Genomic DNA, 18,579 nt, shown 5'->3' with positions numbered 1-18,579 from the left:
GAAGTGTGCAGGAGGTCTGCCGCTCCGGGCTCCACGCTGGAGGTGAGAGGCTGCTTCCTCTTATTTATGCGGCGGGCGAGCGGAGGCGGCGCGGGGAGCGGGAGGAGGACAATTGCGAGCGGGGGAAGCGGCGGATGCGCGGCGATGCAGCGTCGGGGTTCGGCGAATTCGGCGAAAGGAAAATGGCGTCGGGATTCGAGTCCACGAATCTCGAATATTTCCTAATATTCGAGGGATTCGTGGATTCGCCGGATTCGTCGTCCCATCCCTAATGTAAACACATACAAATAAGCAATGTTTCACCCCGATTAAAATGAGCCCTAAATTACTTTTCTCCCATCTTGGTGTCACTTACAGTAGGTAGTAACAATCTGACAGAACCAACAGGTTTTGGTCTAGTCCATCTCTTCATTGGGTATTCTCAGCATGGCCTTTATAACTTTCAAAGACACTCCTTAAAAATAATTTACATAAAGATGCTGGCCAGTCTCCCTGCTCGCTGCACACTTTTTTAGCAGTTAGACGGAGCAACTGCCATTCACTAAGTGCTTTTAAAAATAAAGAAAAGCCTAAGAACCCCCCACTAGGAGGTGGGCTAGTCCAAAACCTGCTAGTTCTGCCAGATTTCTCCTACCCACTGTAAGTGACAGCAGCATAGGAGAAATGTAATTAAGGGCTCATTTTACTCTGAAAGAAATGTACTTCTTATTTGTATGTGTTTACACGTATTTTACATTTTACAATGTTCACGATAATGGTCCTTTAAGCACCTGAGGAACACATGTTTATACCCCCCTGGTGACCAGGCCATTGTTTACATTTCCACACTTTACAACTTTAATGGTTTATTGCTCAGTCATACAACTTAGCACCCAAATGAATTTTACCTCCTTTTCTTCCCACTAATAGAGCTTTCTTTGGGTGGTCTCTGATTGCTGCTGCGATCTTTACAGCCATTAGGAGGGACAGTTAAGTGACAGGGCTGTCCTCTGTACAGCGATGCGCTAGATTGCAGCACTGTACACATATTTATTAGCTGTTTATGTCTTTAAGTCAGCTTATCAGCTCCGATTGTGACTGACAGGCTGAAGACGAAGCTCCGCTTTGTTTACAGCAGGGAACGCGTGCTCGAGCGAGCGCTCATTCCCTGCAAATCTCGTTCCTGGGAAGATCATGCCACCTGGCGTGAGCAAAGAACGAGTAAGCCACTTTGCCACTTGCAATCCTGCGTTAGGCGGTCGCAGAGTGGTTAAAGTGATCCGGAACTCAATTTGCACTTCTTTGCAGCCATGGCGACAATACTCTTCTGAGTACAAACTGCTTAGAAACTCACACCTGTTTGGAATTAGAAATTGATTGGCTCATACAATTCCTTTTAAACAGTGCACCTTGCCTGTCTGTTTGCTGATCCATTCCTTCCAACTCATTTCCTACATTACATTCAGCATATTGCTCCACCCCCTAGTATCATCTGTGAAGATGTGCTGAATATGGAGTAACCCAAAAAAATGGCCACTAAAATAATGACACGTCATCATTCTAATTGCCTAATTATGCTTCTGTCATGTTTTAATTTCTGTTACTTCTCCCCATTACATCCTGTTGTTTATTTACCATGCCTTTCTCATCAAATGTACAGCCATGCATCAGCCACATGCCAGAGTGTCACAGTAGCCAGTGTGGCAAGATGATTGGTTGTGTCCCTGATGACATCAAAATGGGCCCTGATGACATCACAATAGTCAGAAAAGCATAAATAGGATGCTCTGGAGTCTCTTGAAGCAGATGATGTTAGACCTCTGGGGGCTCCTGGACTGTGTTAGGTGTGCAAGGTGTCTTGCAAGGCGGCTATGGTAACAAAAAGTGCAGTTAGTTAATTATGGTATATTTTTTTTCTTTGGATGGCTACCTTAGCTTAATATAATAGGTTATATTTGTTGGTTAGTTATTCGTAGTACATTGTTTTTTGTTGGTTGGATAAAAAATTATAGCTAGCTTCCGACTGACATTTATGCTCCATCTCTCCTTCTATTAACGCATTTCTGATACAGTTTATTTGTTTGGCTGGAACTACTATTATTTGCTTAGTGTAGGTAGCCCATTCTTCCTCATCTTACAATGGGGATCATTAACATGAACCAGCCTGTTAGAGAGAATGAGCAAAGAAAACCTGTTGCTGAACTCTGGGGCCTCTAAGGCAAGTAGAAGAGTTCATGTTGTCTTTGTCTTCCACTCTTAGGTGGTCATGTGGTCCTCTTCGCTGCTTGTCCCGTCTGTGCATTAGTACAACTGTAAAGTGGGGAATGAGGGGGATACCGCTTTGCGGAGGACAGATGAGCAGTACCCCGGTCAAACTGAGTGAAAGCAAGGGGAGTCAAGACTAGCTTGTTCTTCTCTGTGTGGACACCCAGGGAGCAGGAGGAAACCAAAGTAATTTATGACCACTCCTTTTGTTTATATATTTCTGATATAAACAACTTGTGTGGAAGTTGTTGTTGTTGTTCAGAATCAGAATCATATTTATTTCGCCAAGTACAGCAAGAGCTATATTCGGAATTAATTGTGGTACACATGGCATAGACATAGTATAAGAAGACAAGATAAACAACTATACACAACTATAGTAACGGTATACATGACCGACCCGGATTGTCCTTAAGTGTTTCTTCCTGCCGTGCAGGAGCAGTCCTCTGCAGTTTGATTGTCCTTAAGTGTTTCTTCCTGCCGTGCAGGAGCAGTCCCCTAATAATATTGATAATAATAATAATGGTGGTGGTGATGGTGGCCCCCGTACTGCTGGGCAAGAACAAGGACAAGGGCGGGCAACAGCAGGACCTGACTGAGAGACCACCGCTAGGGCCTGCCTGTAGGCGGGCCTGACAGGGGAAAGTTGGAGTTTAGCAGCCGAACCGCTTGGGGGAAGAAGGTGTTCTTCCGTCTGGTAGTTTTGCATGGTATAGTACTGTACCTACGGCCCAGTGGGAGGAGCTTGAAGTAGCGATTGCCTGGGTGGGAGGGGTCGCAAGAGATCACCGTGGCCCTCTTCAGCGTCCTAGCGGAGTGGAGGAGATCAAGAGGCGGAAGAGGAGACCCGATGATTCTCTCTGCATCAGTTATGACTCTCTGCAGTTTGTGTTTATCGCTGGCCGTAGCGCCCGCGTACCAGACAATGACTGAGGAGCAGAGGATGGATTCTATCGTGGCAGTATAGAAGCTGGTCAGCAGTTCCCTGGGCATGCCGAATCTCTTTAGTTGGCGCAGGAAGAACAACCTCTGCTGAGATTTCTTCTGAATTTTGGTGGTGTTCTGCCCCCACTTCAAGTTGTTAGTGAGAGTCGTGCCGAGGAACTGCACGGATGTCACCCTAGAGACTTCGGTACCCCCAATGAGTACAGGTGGGAGGGGGGAGGGTTCCTCCTGAAGTCTACCACAAGTTCAACAGTCTTTGCGGCATTGAGAACCAGGTTATTGTCTCTACACCAGTTACAGATTCTCTCGACTTCGCTGCGGTACTCCTGCTCTCCGTTGCTTCCAATAATAGTGTGAGTAGTCTATTCTTCCTCAACTTACACTTAGGATTTACATGAGCTAGACTGCCGCTGAACTCCAGGGGCCCCTAGGGCACTTACAGAGTTTTAGGTTGTCCTTGTCGCATAGTCTTAGGTGGTCATACGGCCCTCTTTGCTGCTCATCAGGTCTGTGCATTCGTACAACTGTAAAGTGGGGGATGAGGGGGCTACCGCTTTACGGAGGACGGATGAGCAGTACCCCAAAAAACAAGAGGAAACCAAAGTAATATATGACCACCCTTTAAAACACACATACACTGACTGGCATACACTGACAGCTTTTACCCCAGACTAACTTACCTTAACTGACTCATACTGACTGATACCCAGTCCCAGACATACACACTGTGACAGACACACACTCACTTTAGAATGACATACCCAGACCAACACCTCATCCCATGGACTGTAGCATAGTGCTAACCACCGAGATGAGATTAGGATAAGATTAGACCTACCCACACACACACCAAACACTTGAACAGGGCATATTGGTGAGCAGCACCACTTAGGAGCAGGAGATGTAGGATTAGATTAGATGTTACATATCACACATGCACCCCAACACTAGAATAGCTTTCAGGGTGACTAGCGCCAATTAGAGTAGGCCAGCATAGTGTAGTGTAGACCCCGCCCGAAGAGAGTCTACCTTGTCGCTGGTGGGCGGGCTTACAACCCTGTTGGCGAAATGTGTCATTTTTGCCAACTGGATTAACCAAAAGACTCTTACTTACCATTTATGCCTCCAGGACGTAGTACCTACGTCCAGGAGGCCACGTGCGCGGCCGCGCGCTCCCACGGCCGATCGTGCATGTGCATGCGCGTGACCGGCCCGCGGTTCGTTAGCCAGGCATTCAGTGAATCGGGCTATGGTGCCCGATCACTGATTCCTCTCCCCCGCAGAAAAAGCGACAGCTTCTCTCGAAAGCTTCGCTTTATCTGGCTTCAAGCGTCCCTTTAAGCGTATGTTACGCTTAGAGTGACGTCATGTAAACAAACTCATGGCTGCCATCTTGTGGCCAAAAAGTAAAACTACAACTAAATGTAAAAAAAACATAAAAATGCACATATATTTACCCCAAACAAATACTATTTACATCCCACCCTCCCAAAAATACCCAAATAAAATGTTTAGTATATTAAAAAAAAAACATTACAATTAAAAAAAACAAAACATGTAAATATTTACCTAAGGGTCTAAACTTTTTAAATATCAATGTAAAGATGAAATAGTTCTATTTTTTTTTACTTTTAAACTTGTAAATAGTGATGGATGCAAAACGGAAAAAATGCACCTATATTTCCAAATAAAATATTGTCGCCATTCATTGTGATAGGGACATAATTTAAATGGTGTAATAACCGGGACAGATGGGCAAATACAATACGTGAGTTTTAATTATGAAGGCATGTATTATTTTCAAACTATAATGGCTGAAACCTGAGAAATAATGATTTTTTTCCATTTTTTTCTTATTCTTCCTGTTAAAATGCATTTACAGTAAACAGTAAAGCAATAAATGTGTATATCTATATATTTACAGTCCTTGGTGTCTGCTTTAACGGAGGCGAGTCCACCACTTCCTCCCAGCAATTTTTAAAAAAATGTTATGTACTTTTATCCTTCTGGCGCCTCTGTTCACCTACCAATATATGACTGCTAGGAAAGTGTTTTGTAGTTTGAATTTCTTATCAGTGAGGGTTACATTGTCAGGACTGAGTCAGCCACTTACATACCTGATATTTAACTTTTTCAGGCAGAGAAAAAAGAGAAGTAACACAGCATAGCTATTTGTGTGCTAGGCACTGTACATACCCATGTCTATCTCATCATGTCACATGTCACCTCGGGTATCCTTTAAACATTGATGCTTATTGTTGTTTTTGGAAATTAATAAAACCTTTTTTTGCAAGTGAAAAAAACGGTCTTAAATGTTTTTCTCCATCTGCCCTTAAAGAGAACCCCCTATCCACAATACTGAAGTTCTCAGTTTTCCTTTCTTGTTTTAATCAGTATCCCACCATGATTCGGACTCCCAGAATTCTCTAGTCCCGGCACCGAGCCTTGTTCTCACCTGAAGAGGATGTGATTGGGGTAATTGGTGTGATGGGGGTGGCTATGATCCCGTTGGGGTTGATTGTCGCCATTTGCTGCATCTGGACAGCTGCCATGGTGGCCATAGGGTTGAGGTAAGCACTGTGCGAGGCCACCAGGGCGGCCTGCTGCTGCATTAGCTGTGGGGGACGCAAAAACAGAAACCGGTATTAGACAAGAAGAACGTGACAGGTAAGGGTGACAATACAGATGTGGAATGGTAGACAAGGCTAACACCATGAGAGTGAGTTACTAAATATTTAGTAAATTATTTTTTTTAATTATTTTTTAATTTCACGTACTGTACAAATGACAACGGTACATAAGATGCATACAGAGGGATGTCCTTTTTAACAACAATATTGTAAAATTCTTTATTGCAAAAATGGTTACGTTGCAAAATAGGGCAAAGGCTCTGAATGCTCTTTTCAATGGTATTGTTGGCATTATCTACTTACCTTTGTAAGTGGGACTGAAGCTTTTGTCTACTAAGTGCAAAGGCACTAACTAGGCATCTTTAAAATGGACCAATTAAAACTCCACCTTGGTGAGATTCGATTGGTCCATTTTCAAGAGGTAAAATTAGCATAATCCTGCATGAACTCAGAATTATTCTCATCTCAATGACCATCCCTTTTGGCAGCCAATACTTACCTATCATTTTTAAACTGTTTTTGTTTGTTTTTTTCCACCATTGGCAGCTCCTAGATCTCTCTGATCTCTTTTGGGAGGTCTGTTTATTTACATTTTTATCATAATAATCTTGTTTTTGGGAGTAGCAACCACATTTGAAGAAGATCTGCCAGCCTGATTTGGCCCGAGTTTTCCCACACATGCTCTACACAACCACTCAACCACTATGGTTGTGGTCTGGCAACCTGGGTTTTGGAGTTGAGTATGTATTGCAGTGCAGCCTGGTAAGTTGGGATGCCGGGTGGTGCCAATAGTGAAAATATCGGTAATCTAACTTTACCATTATTTTGCTACAGACTTACCTGGCACCCTATTCTCCCCCTAACCCAGCTCCTAATGCATAACACTAAAATCACCTCTTAGTGCCTAACACTAACCTCTTAGCACCCCCATACAACTGCATCTCTCAACCAAATAATAGGCGATCGGCTACTAATAGTTGATCAGCATTTGGAACTACTAGCTAGTGAAAACCATAGCCTAACTCTTAGACGCAATACTTGATAACCGGCTACTAACAAATGATCGCCTAGACCAGTGAAAGGTAAACTTGGCTCTCCAGCTGTTAAGGAACTACAAGTCCCATAATGCATTTGCCTTAATGAATTATGATTGTGGCTGCCAGACTCCTGAAATGCATTGTGGGACTTGTAGTTCCTTAACAGCTGGAGAGCCAAGTTTGCCTATCACTGGCCTAGACTATTCTACGAATTACATATAGACGACTGGCTACTAATCACCGATCAGCTAGTGAAAACCATAGCCTAACTGTAACGATAAGACGCAATACTAGACGATCGGCGACTAATAGATGATCGCCTAGTCACACTCAGTATAGACTATCTTCTTCTACTAAAAGCCGACAGGCAAGTATCTGACACATTTGTGCACCCAACTCACCGTCTCGGTGCCCTGTTGCCTATAACTTGAATTGGCATCTATCTTTGTTGCGGGTATCCCTCACCTTGAACTTGCCGTATTTTTTTCATTTGGAAGGTGACTGGGTCCCAGTACATCAAACTAGGAGAGAGTTCTTTATAGTCCATGTGGTCAAAAAGGACCCAAACTCTTGCACAGGACAAAATAACCTGTATGTAATTAGAGAGTTTAGCCTGTCTAAATTCCCCCTCATCGGTGACTGTAATTTGATGCCTCAGCTGTGTCAGCTCAAGAAACTCCTCCGGCACTGCAGAGCAGCTAATTTGTAAACACAGGATGTTAACCCTATCTGCTTCTATGAAAGCAGGAAGTAGACACACTCTAGATTTATTTCAGGATTTGTATCACATGTAACAAAGAAATGTTTCTTCTGTAAAGGTCATTATGCTGTTGCGTATCTTTTACAGCAGAGATGAAGTTCTGAGTTCAGGTCCGCTTTGAGTTTTGGAATAAGGATTGGTTCTTCCCAAGAACTGTTGTGTTTTATGGTACGAGGGGTGAAGATGTGGGATGATTTATTCCACGAGGCAGTAATTGTAAAATCAATAACATCATTTAAAAAAGCGACACCAGATGAGTTTCTTCTATTTAATATGACCCATAATTATTGCTACTAAGAGACAGTGAAAGGCTGGAAATGTCATTGCTTTTTGTGAGGTCAGGGAGGGATTCCCATCGTCGGGGGGACGGTGAGAGAAAGAGCACAAAGATTTTCTCAACCTAATTGTGGAATAACAGAATCATGCAAAGTCCTAGTAACCATGGTGATGATAATAATGTCACAGCTAATTGGTGATGTCATGCAGTCACAGTGGAACATAGATAATTGTATAGAAGAAGCGCATTGAATTCACCTGATCACTTACTGCCTGTGTGTACGCACTGTACGCTCCAAACTGGAGGGCGATGGGACTGAACATTCCGAGCTGATTGGCAACTTGCTGCATCCGGCGCAGTCCCCGCTCCTTCTCCGTCTGCAAATTTTACAACCAGACTGGAGGAGGCGCCCTGCAGACAAAAAGCGTTATATGAATGGGACAATTCGGCATAATGTCATTCCCACTTTCACACCCCACACAGTGCACAGTACTACTTCCACATTCTACAATGCACAGTACCATTCCACAGTACAGCACGTTACCACTTCCACAGTCTACATAATGCACAGTACCACTTCCATATTCTACAATGCACAATATCATCCCACAATACCGCACATGTTACCACTTCCACAGTCTACATAATGCACAGTACCACTTCCACATTGTACAATGCACATTAGCATTCCACAGTCTACACAATGCACAGTACCACTTCCATATTCTACAATGCACAATATCATCCCACAATACAGCACATGTTACCACTTCCACAGTCTACATAATGCACAGTACCACTTCCACATTGTACAATGCACATTAGCATTCCACAGTCTACACAATGCACAGTACCACTTCCATATTCTACAATGCACAATATCATCCCACAATACAGCACATGTTACCACTTCCACAGTCTACATAATGCACAGTACCACTTCCACATTGTACAATGCACATTAGCATTCCACAGTCTATACAATGCACAGTACCACTTCCATATTCTACAATGCACAATATCATCCCACAATACAGCACATGTTACCACTTCCACAGTCTACATAATGCACAGTACCACTTCCACATTGTACAATGCACATTAGCATTCCACAGTCTACACAATGCACAGTACTACTTCCATATTCTACAATGCACATGACCATTTCACAGTACAGCACGTTATCACTTCCACTATCTACACAATGCACAGTACTACTTCCATATTCTACAATGCACATGACCATTTCACAGTACAGCATGTTATCACTTCCACTATCTACACAATGCACAGTACTACTTCCATATTCTACAATGCACATGACCATTTCACAGTACAGCACGTTATCACTTCCACTATCTGCACAATGCACAGTACTACTTCCATATTCTACAATGCACATGACCATTTCACAGTACAGCACGTTATCATTTCCACTATCTGCACAATGCACAGTACTACTTCCATATTCTGCAATGAACATTACCATTCCACAGTCTACACAATGCACAGTACTACTTCCATGATAAGCAATGCACCTTACTATTTCACATTACAGCTTCCACTAGAGACAGTACATGTTATCACTTCCACAGTCTACACAATGCACAGTACTACTTCCACAATCCACTCCACACACTGTAAAACTTTCAATTCAGCAGGACATTACTGTGCAGGGGGTCTATGTATAAATGTCATACAGGAATTATTTAGACTTTGCCCGATATTCTAAGCCTGTAAGCAGAATGGGATGAAAGTAACCATTACTAATGGATATTGAAGGCTGTCTACCTGTGATGCAGCAAACAGTGAGCTGACTCAGGCACTATCTAGGTGCCCAGTACATATTATCCTGGCGCTCAGCCTGTTGGGCGCAGGAAGGTAAGCTTAATGTTGGCTCACCCTGCTGCCGCTAAAATACCGGGTGAAGTTAAATACTATTCCCCCTCCGAGTAATAGCAACTTGGAGGGAGAAGTCATTTGGAGTCCGGCAGGCAGATGTGAGTAGCGCTATGATGTTCTCTGTATATTACTATGACCCACGTCCGTTCGTTTGGCACAATAGTGATTTAGCACTCTCTACCTTAGCATCTCAAGCATTTTGCACGTCTTCACTTTTACTCCTCTCCTGACGAAGCCCCATTTGATGGGTGTTTTACCCATCAAATGGGGCTTCGTCAGGAGAGGAGTAAAAGTACAGTCTTTTTGGGTGTATCACAGTCACTGTTTATCTAGTACATTTAGATGGTCACAGATAGGTAGTGACCTTGTTCAGCATGCCGGGGCCTACACCTATTTCAGTGCACTAGCCGTATGAAAAACTGCTCACCTTGGGGTTGATTTACTAAACCATGCTAACTCATAGCACGGCCGTGCCAGCGTTTTGCGCGCATTATAACGTGCGTAATGTTTTTGTGCGCAATCGCGAATTTTGCCGTACTAACGCGTATTTTTGCACGCAAAAATTTGCGATTGCGTGCGCAAAACGCTAGCGCGGCCATGCTATGAGTTAGCACGATTTAGTGAATCAACCCCCTTGTTCTTGTAATTACTATTCCCCCTCCAGGCCTCCATGGACTGTGGGGTAAAACATAATTTGGCTGCCAGCTATTGTTTTTATCGTAATTTGGGAGCCGTGTATTGCCGGTACCAAAATGATTCCCTGAGCACCAGCGTCTGGTGCACCCAAAATTTTTTGGCTGACTCTGAATAAAGCTGCTGAACCATTAGTGCTGCCACCTCTGGACTCTTTCCCATAATCCCATGTTACTGGAACCATGGGACTGGTGCTGTCCAGTCACATGACTGTTCTGCAGGAGTATAATGCTGCTGAAAGACCATAGCTGCCACCACGCAAGACACACAGGACTCCAACAATCAGTGCAGTTTCTAGGCTAAAATGCACCCAGGGCGAGGGTGTAAAAATTGCACCCCCCCCCCCGAAGCAAGGTATGGGTGCCCGCAGTGTAGGTTAGCCAGGTCTAGTTGCACTCAGTATAGATTCCCCCAGAATAGGTACCCCAGTATAGGTAGCCAGCTATAGGTCCCCCCAGTATAGGTAGCCAGGCATAGGTGAGCCAGTATAGTTGCCTCCGGTATAGGTTAGCCAGGTAGGTGCCTCCAGTATAGGTAGCCAGTATAGTTGCCCACAGTATAGGTTAGATAGGCAGGCGTCCCCGGTATAAGTTAGATAGTTAGGTGCCCCCAGTACAGGTTAGCTAGGTGGGTGCCTCTAATATAGGTAGCCAGAATAGTTGCCCCCGCATAGGTTAGATAGGTAGATGCCCCCATTATAGGTTAGTTAGGTAGGTGCCTCCAATATAAGTAGCCAGTATAGTTGTCACCTGTATAGACTAGCTAGGTAGGTAGGTGCCCCCAATACATGTTAGATAAGTTAATGCTCCCACTATAGGTTAGATAGGAAGGTGCCCCCCAGTATAGGTTAGGAAGGTGCCCCCCAGTATAGGTTAGATAGGTAGCTGCCCCCCAGTATAGGATAGGTAGGTGCCCCCCAGTATAGGTTAGATAGGTAGGTGCCCCCCAGTATAGGTTAGATAGGTAGGTGCCCCCCAGTATAGGTTAGATTAGGTAGCTGCCCCCTCAGTATAGGTTAGATTAGGTAGCTGCCCCCTAGGTTAGATAGGTAGCTGCCCCCCAGTATAGGTTAGGTAGGTGCCCCCAGTATAGGTTAGATAGGTAGCTGCCCCCAGTATAGGTTAGATAGGTAGGTGCCCCCCAGTATAGGTTAGATAGGTAGGTGCCCCCCAGTATAGGTTAGATAGGTAGGTGCCCCCCAGTATAGGTTAGATAGGTAGGTGCCCCCCAGTATAGGTTAGATAGGTAGGTGCCCCCCAGTATAGGTTAGATTAGGTAGCTGCCCCCTCAGTATAGGTTAGATTACGGTAGGTAGCTGCCACCCAGTATAGATTAGATTAGGTAGGTGCCCCCAGTATAGGTTAGATAAGGTAGGTGCCCCCCAGTATAGGTTAGATTAGGTAGGTGCCCCCCCAGTATAGGTTAGATTAGGTAGCTGCCCCCCAGTATAGGTTAGATAGGTAGGTGCCCCCCAGGATAGGTTAGATAGGTAGCTGCCCCAGTATAGGTTAGGAAGGTGCCCCCCAGTATAGGTTAGATAGGTAGCTGCCCCCCAGTATAGGATAGGTAGGTGCCCCCCAGTATAGGTTAGATAGGTAGGTGCCCCCCAGTATAGGTTAGATAGGTAGGTGCCCCCCAGTATAGGTTAGATTAGGTAGCTGCCCCCTCAGTATAGGTTAGATTAGGTAGCTGCCCCCCAGGTTAGATAGGTAGCTGCCCCCCAGTATAGGTTAGGTAGGTGCCCCCAGTATAGGTTAGATAGGTAGCTGCCCCCAGTATAGGTTAGATAGGTAGCTGCCCCCCAGTATAGGTTAGATAGGTAGCTGCCCCCAGTATAGGTTAGATTAGGTAGGTGCCCCCCAGTATAGGTTAGATAAGGTAGGTGCCCCCCAGTATAGGTTAGATTAGGTAGGTGCCCCCCCAGTATAGGTTAGATTAGGTAGCTGCCCCCCAGTATAGGTTAGATAGGTAGGTGCCCCCCAGGATAGGTTAGATAGGTAGCTGCCCCAGTATAGGTTAGGTAGGTGCCCCCCATGATGGAGGGGGGAGCCGCGGGGAGGGCAGCCCGACCTCTCCCTCCCTCTCCCCGGGCCGCCCTCCATGCGATCCCCCCTCTCACAAGGGTCATAAAACAAGTGAGGCCATCGTGATCCTCACACCCATAACAAGTGTAGTCATAAAAACACTGGATCTGAAGTACAGTCCCCGGTATCAGAGGAAGGGAAGGTTAGTAGTTGGGATCCCCTGAGATCGCAGGGGCTGCTCCCCTCTAGTTACAACCCTGATTGCCTTTAATCTTTTCTGTTTTCCCATTTATGCCCCCCATCTCTACCAGTAGCCCCCCTCCCCACCTAGTAAAGGTAGCCAAATGTGCCCCAGTATTGGGTAGGTCTCCCCAAGTATAAATAGCCAGATGTGCCCCCAGTATTAGGCAGTCCCTCTCCTCAGTATAGATAGCCAAATGTGCCCCTATTGTTAGGAAGCCAACCTCCCCAGTATAGGTATCAGATGTGCCCCCAGTGTTAGGTAGGCTCTCCCGGAGCAGTGCTTTTCAGCGCTGCTAGATTTGGGCGCAGCCAGCGCCGCCATAGACTGTAATGGGAATCAGTCTATAGCGGCGCTCAGTGAGTGAGTAACGTCGGCTCCGTCAGAAGACGGAACCGAAGTTGCTTAAAAACACAATAATTCGGCCTCCAGCAATCGCTGGAAGCCGAATTATTTCATTACCCCACTATCCATGGCGGCCTGGAGGGGGAATAGTAATTAAATCGGCCCGGACTTGTGCAGAAGCAGGATCAGCCATATAGCGCTGTATCCTGCGCCCAAGTCTACCGGCGCCGATATCAAATGTACTCGGTTCTCCCCACCAGTATAGGTATCAGATGTGCCCCCAGTGTTAGGTAGGTTCTCCCCACCAGTATAGGCATCCAGATGTGTCCCCAGTGTTAGGTAGGTTCTCCCCACCAGTATAGGTATCAGATGTGCCCCCAGTGTTAGGTAGGTTCTCCCCACCAGAATAGGTATCAGATGTGCCCCCAGTGTTAGGTAGGTTCTCCCCACCAGTATAGGTATCAGATGTGCCCCCAGTGTTAGGTAGGTTCTCCCCACCAGTATAGGTATCAGATGTGCCCCCAGTGTTAGGTAGGTTCTCCCCACCAGTATAGGCATCCAGATGTGTCCCCAGTGTTAGGTAGGTTCTCCCCACCAGTATAGGTATCAGATGTGCCCCCAGTGTTAGGTAGGTTCTCCCCACCAGTATAGGCATCCAGATGTGCCCCCAGTATTAGGTAGGTTCTTCCCACCAGTATAGGTATCAGATGTGCCCCCAGTGTTAGGTAGGTTCTCGCCACCAGAATAGGTATCAGATGTGCCCCCAGTGTTAGGTAGGTTCTCCCCACCAGTATAGGTATCAGATGTGCCCCCAGTGTTAGGTAGGTTCTCCCCACCAGTATAGGCATCCAGATGTGCCCCCAGTATTAGGTAGGTTCTTCCCACCAGTATAGGTATCAGATGTGCCCCCAGTGTTAGGTAGGTTCTCCCCACCAGAATAGGTATCAGATGTGCCCCCAGTGTTAGGTAGGTTCTCCCCACCAGTATAGGCATCCAGATGTGCCCCCAGTATTAGGTAGGTTCTCCCAACCAGTATAGGTATCAGATGTGCCCCCAATGTTAGGTAGGTTCTCCCCACCAGTATAGGCATCCAGATGTGCCCCCAGTATAAGTTAGGTTCTCCCAACCAGTATAGGTATCAGATGTGCCCCCACTATTAGGGCCCCCCTCTCCTCCCCAATAATTAGAGTCATGTGCAAAGTGAGCCGCACCTGTTACTCAATTCTCAGCACTGGGATCTCTCTTCAGCCGCACCACTTGAGGCAGTCATAGAGAGGAAATGCTGTGACAAGAGATATCCCAGGCCAGTGGAGGAGGGCACTGAGGGGAGCACAGTTGTGCGCTCAGGGCTCTGCGCCCACAGGCTGATGCCTCCCAAGCCTCTGCCTCGGCCCAGCCCTGGCCATGGGCATCCAAATCTCACTGATGATCCTGGGGAGCATAGAGTAGCATGTCTGGCCTAGTCCTACAGAAGAAAGGTCCGCACACTCACGTGATCCAAGATCAAGGTTTATTCAACCAGTGTGACATAAGTCCACTCCATAGACCTATGGTCTATGGAGTGGACTTATGTCACACTGGTTGAATAAACCTTGATCTTGGATCACGTGAGTGTGCGGACCTCTTTTCGATTTTTTTGCTATCAGTCCCTTATGGTCCGGCACCTCCACAGTGGTGTGCGATTCTCTCTTCAATTTTTGTCATAGTCCTACAGAAGAGCTACTGCTGCACAAATTGCTGCAAGACTTAATTCTGACCATGAGAGAAAGGCCGTAGAAAACCCTGTGCAGCAATTGTTTTAAAACTGTCACTAAAGTGATCAAAATTAACAGTAATCCAGTATATGCACATCGTTTTTAGGACAATCACAGTAAAGCTGTAAAGTTACTGGGTACCTGTGAAGTGAATTCCCAGTACATCCATTTGATGTGGTCTTACCCCCAATTGTTGGAAACATCTGTAGGGCTGTGACTGCTTTTCACTACTAGAACTCAATGTACAGAGTGTCTATTAGTGTTGGTCATGTCTAGGAGAACTCGAGGAGTAGCCTGTGATCAGTTTGGTCAGGTGATCAGATTTGCAAGTCTCTGATTTGCTAGTCAGGATCATGTGCTAAAACAGGATGTGATCACAGCAAATCAGAGCTTTGCAAATCTATCAGCTGATCAAACAAATCACATCCTTCTACAGGAATTATCCTAGACATGACCATTACAAGTTCTTCATGTTTTTTTTTTTTTGTATCAGGTCGTTGCAATTGAACCAGAAGCTTTTAAAGGCCCACCTGTATCCTTAAACATGTGCCTATGCTCAGAATCTGAAGCGGACCTTGAGAGACTAACTTTACAGAGTGTGGTCAAGCCAGTTAGCGACACACAGACATAGGAGAGAACATAGATTGTGCCAATTCTCAAGCTAAAGGGTGATGTAAAATCTATGGAGAATATACATATACTAGAAGCAAAGATCTTAGACATCCTGTGCCTACTCTGCTAGCCACATTGGTTGGTGGTAAAGTTTTTGCAAAACTTGATGCTATCCAAGCAGCAGATAAACAACTGGTACAGGAAGATGCAGCTGCCGAAGCTCAGAATACAGAATATTATTAGTCCTTGGAGAGCTCATAAAGTCACAGATCTGTTTGCAATTTCCATTACACTGGGCATATTTTAGCATTCCATGGCTACTCTGGCATTTCTAGTACCTTATTTTGATGATCTGCTGTAAAGAGATACTGACCTGTATTGATTCTGCAGGCAGACAGTTACAAAAAGTAAAGTGTTAATTAGTGGATACTAGTATACAGTGGCGTACCTAGGGCGTGGCCACAACCTGCGGCGTGCGTCATGACCAGATGAGGACAGAGCTAACTAATTTAAGGTATTAGCTAGTATAGTTGCCCCAGTATAGCTAGTATAGTTGCCCCCAGTATAGCTAGTACAGTTGCCCCCAGTGAAACTAGTTGCCCCCAGTATAGCTAGTATAGTTGCCCCCAGTATAGCTAGCTAGTTTAGTTGCCCCCAGTATAGCTAGTACAGTTGCCCCCAGTATAGCTAGTAAAGTTGCCCCCAGTATAGCTAGTATAGGTGCCCCCAGTATAGCTAGTTTAGTTGCCCCCAGTATAGCTAGTACAGTTGCCCCAAGTATAGCTAGTAAAGTTGCCCCCAGTATAGCTAGTATAGGTGCCCCCAGTATAGCTAGTATAGTTGCCCCCAGTATAGCTAGTACAGTTGCCCCCAGTGAAACTAGTTGCCCCCAGTATAGCTAGTATAGGTGCCCCCAGTATAGCTAGTTTAGTTGCCCCCAGTATAGCTAGTACAGTTGCCCCCAGTATAGCTAGTAAAGTTGCCCCCAGTATAGCTAGTATAGGTGCCCCCAGTATAGCTAGTTTAGTTGCCCCCAGTATAGCTAGTTTAGTTGCCCCCAGTATAGCTAGTATAGTTGCCCCCAGTATAGCTAGTATAGTTGCCCCCAGAATAGCTAGTATAGTTGCCCCCACTGCCCAGTATAGTTGCCCCAATAGTATAGTTGTCCCCAGTATAGCTAGTTTAGTTGCCCCCAGTATAGCTAGTTTAGTTGACCCCAGTATAGCTAGTATAGTTGCCCCCAGTATAGCTAGTATAGTTGCCCCCAGTATAGTTGCCCTAGTAAAGTTGCCCCAGTATAGTTGCCCCCAGTATAGTTGCCCCAGTATAGATGCCCCCAGTATAGTTGCCCCAGTAAAGCTAGTATAGATGCCCCCAGTATAGCTAGTATAGTTGCCCCCAGTATAGCTAGTATAGTTGCCCCCACTCCCTAGTATAGTTGCCCCAGTAGTATAGTTATATGGGGAAGCTTGGAAGGAGGGGTGGCGGGGAGGGGGGGCCAGACCCCCCACCTCCCTCACCTGGGTCCCCTCCTTCTGGCGCTTCCCCCCTCCTAATTAGCAGCAGCTTTAGATATGCGGGCAGGAGCGAGCGGAGAGGACTTACCTGATTCCTGGCGATGGCGCACACGTCATCCTCACGTGATGCTGGTCTCCGACTTCTCTGTCACTCACTGCGCTTCCGCTAATCAGGAAGCACAGTGGGCGGTGGAGAAGGCGGAGAGCAGCGTCACGTGACGATGACGCTGTGCGCCATCGCCTGGAACGCAGGAAGCAGGTGAGTAAGTCCTCTCCGCCCGCTCCTGCCTGCATATCTAAAGCTGCTGCTAATTAGGAGGGGGGAAGCGCCAGAAGGAAAGGACCCAGGTGAGGGAGGTGGGGGGTCCGTCCCCCCTCCCCGCCGCTTTCCCCACCACCCCTCCATTCTGTGTTGCTTCCCCCTCCTGCACAGGCCTCTGTGGGAGGCCTTGGTGACACCCCCTGGGGCACCCGACACCCGGAGCGGGGCGTCCCCTGCCGCCCCATGGTAGGAACGCCACTGGAGCCAGATCAATCAACTGTCTGGATCTGTGCGGATCCTCCAGACGGCTGTAGCCACCATGCAATCCCCTCCAGTCACAGATCTGCATTTGTCAGTACCTGAGAAATTTTCAGGAGACAGGTCTGACTTCCAGAACTTTCGTAACCGAGTCTTATCATACTTTGAATTGAGGCCCACCTTGTCGGGTACCGAACCTCAGAGGGTGACATTTATAAAAACCTTATTGTCTGGAGACTCACAAACCTGGGCATATGGTCTTCCGCCAGAAGACACGGCATTGACCTCTGTCCAGGAGTTTTTTAAAGCAATGACCATCATTTATGATGACCCGGATGCTTCTATCACTGCGGAGAGGAAGCTCAAAACTCTCAAGCAGGGTCGAGATACGGTTGAGGTCTAAGCGGCAGAATTTAGAAGGTGGGCTGTGTCAGCTAGGTGGGGACCCTATGCGTTGCTGGACTGCTTCCTTTCAGGTTTGTCAGATGCAGTCTCTGAATTGATGTTAGGTCATCCTGAGCCGAAGTCAATTGATGATGCGATTTCTCTGGCGGTGCGAGCTGACCGCTGGTTACGCTATCAGCGTCAATCCAGAGGCAGGAATGCAGTTAGGGCACTCTCCTATGCGCCCTCCTCACCTATCCCGCCGACTAATGAACCGATGCAAATCGGACACTCCCGATTGACTCGGGCTGAGAAGGAACGCAGAAGGGCTGAGAGGCTTTGTTTGTATTGTGGGGAGGAGGGTCACATTGCTCAGAATTGCCCCAAGAAGTCGGGAAATGCTGCCGTCTAGGTGTAGTCAGAGGTAATACCCTAGACGAGCAGAGTCTACCTCTAAATAAAAATGATCGTTTACTTCTCCCTTGTTCCATTTCTTGGGGGAATTTGACCACTTGCACCGAGGCCTTCATAGACTCAGGGTCTGCAGCCAACTTTATAGACTATGAGTTTGTGAAAGGTCTGGGAATTCCACTACACCCTTTGCATCGACAAGTGGTAGTTACTGCAATTGACGACTCCCCATTACAGTACAAACAGCCTCTCTTTCAGACTCCGATGTTGTCTTGCACTATTG

General features: G+C 46.4%; 2 protein-coding genes across 2 annotated transcripts in view; one reads left to right on the top strand and one right to left on the bottom strand.

Moving 5' to 3' along the window:
• The window catches only part of LOC137532655 (secreted protein C-like), a 489,020-nt gene that overhangs the window by 202,737 nt on the left and 267,704 nt on the right, over positions 1-18,579 (top strand). The window lies entirely within an intron of this gene.
• The window catches only part of LOC137532656 (CUGBP Elav-like family member 3-A), a 62,032-nt gene continuing 45,253 nt past the window's right edge, over positions 1,801-18,579 (bottom strand). The window contains exons 2-4 of the mRNA XM_068253432.1: positions 8,151-8,304; positions 5,645-5,804; positions 1,801-1,848 (exon numbers count right to left, since the gene is read on the bottom strand). Coding sequence (XP_068109533.1) covers positions 1,820-1,848; positions 5,645-5,804; positions 8,151-8,243 — 282 coding nt within the window. The 5' untranslated portion in view covers positions 8,244-8,304 and the 3' untranslated portion in view covers positions 1,801-1,819. The remainder of the gene's footprint in view (positions 1,849-5,644; positions 5,805-8,150; positions 8,305-18,579) is intronic.

Source organism: Hyperolius riggenbachi, chromosome 9 (assembly GCF_040937935.1).
Source record: "Hyperolius riggenbachi isolate aHypRig1 chromosome 9, aHypRig1.pri, whole genome shotgun sequence".
NCBI lineage: Eukaryota > Metazoa > Chordata > Amphibia > Anura > Hyperoliidae > Hyperolius > Hyperolius riggenbachi.
The sequence above is the reverse complement of the archived record's forward strand: the minus strand, read 5'-3'. Positions and strand labels throughout refer to the sequence as shown.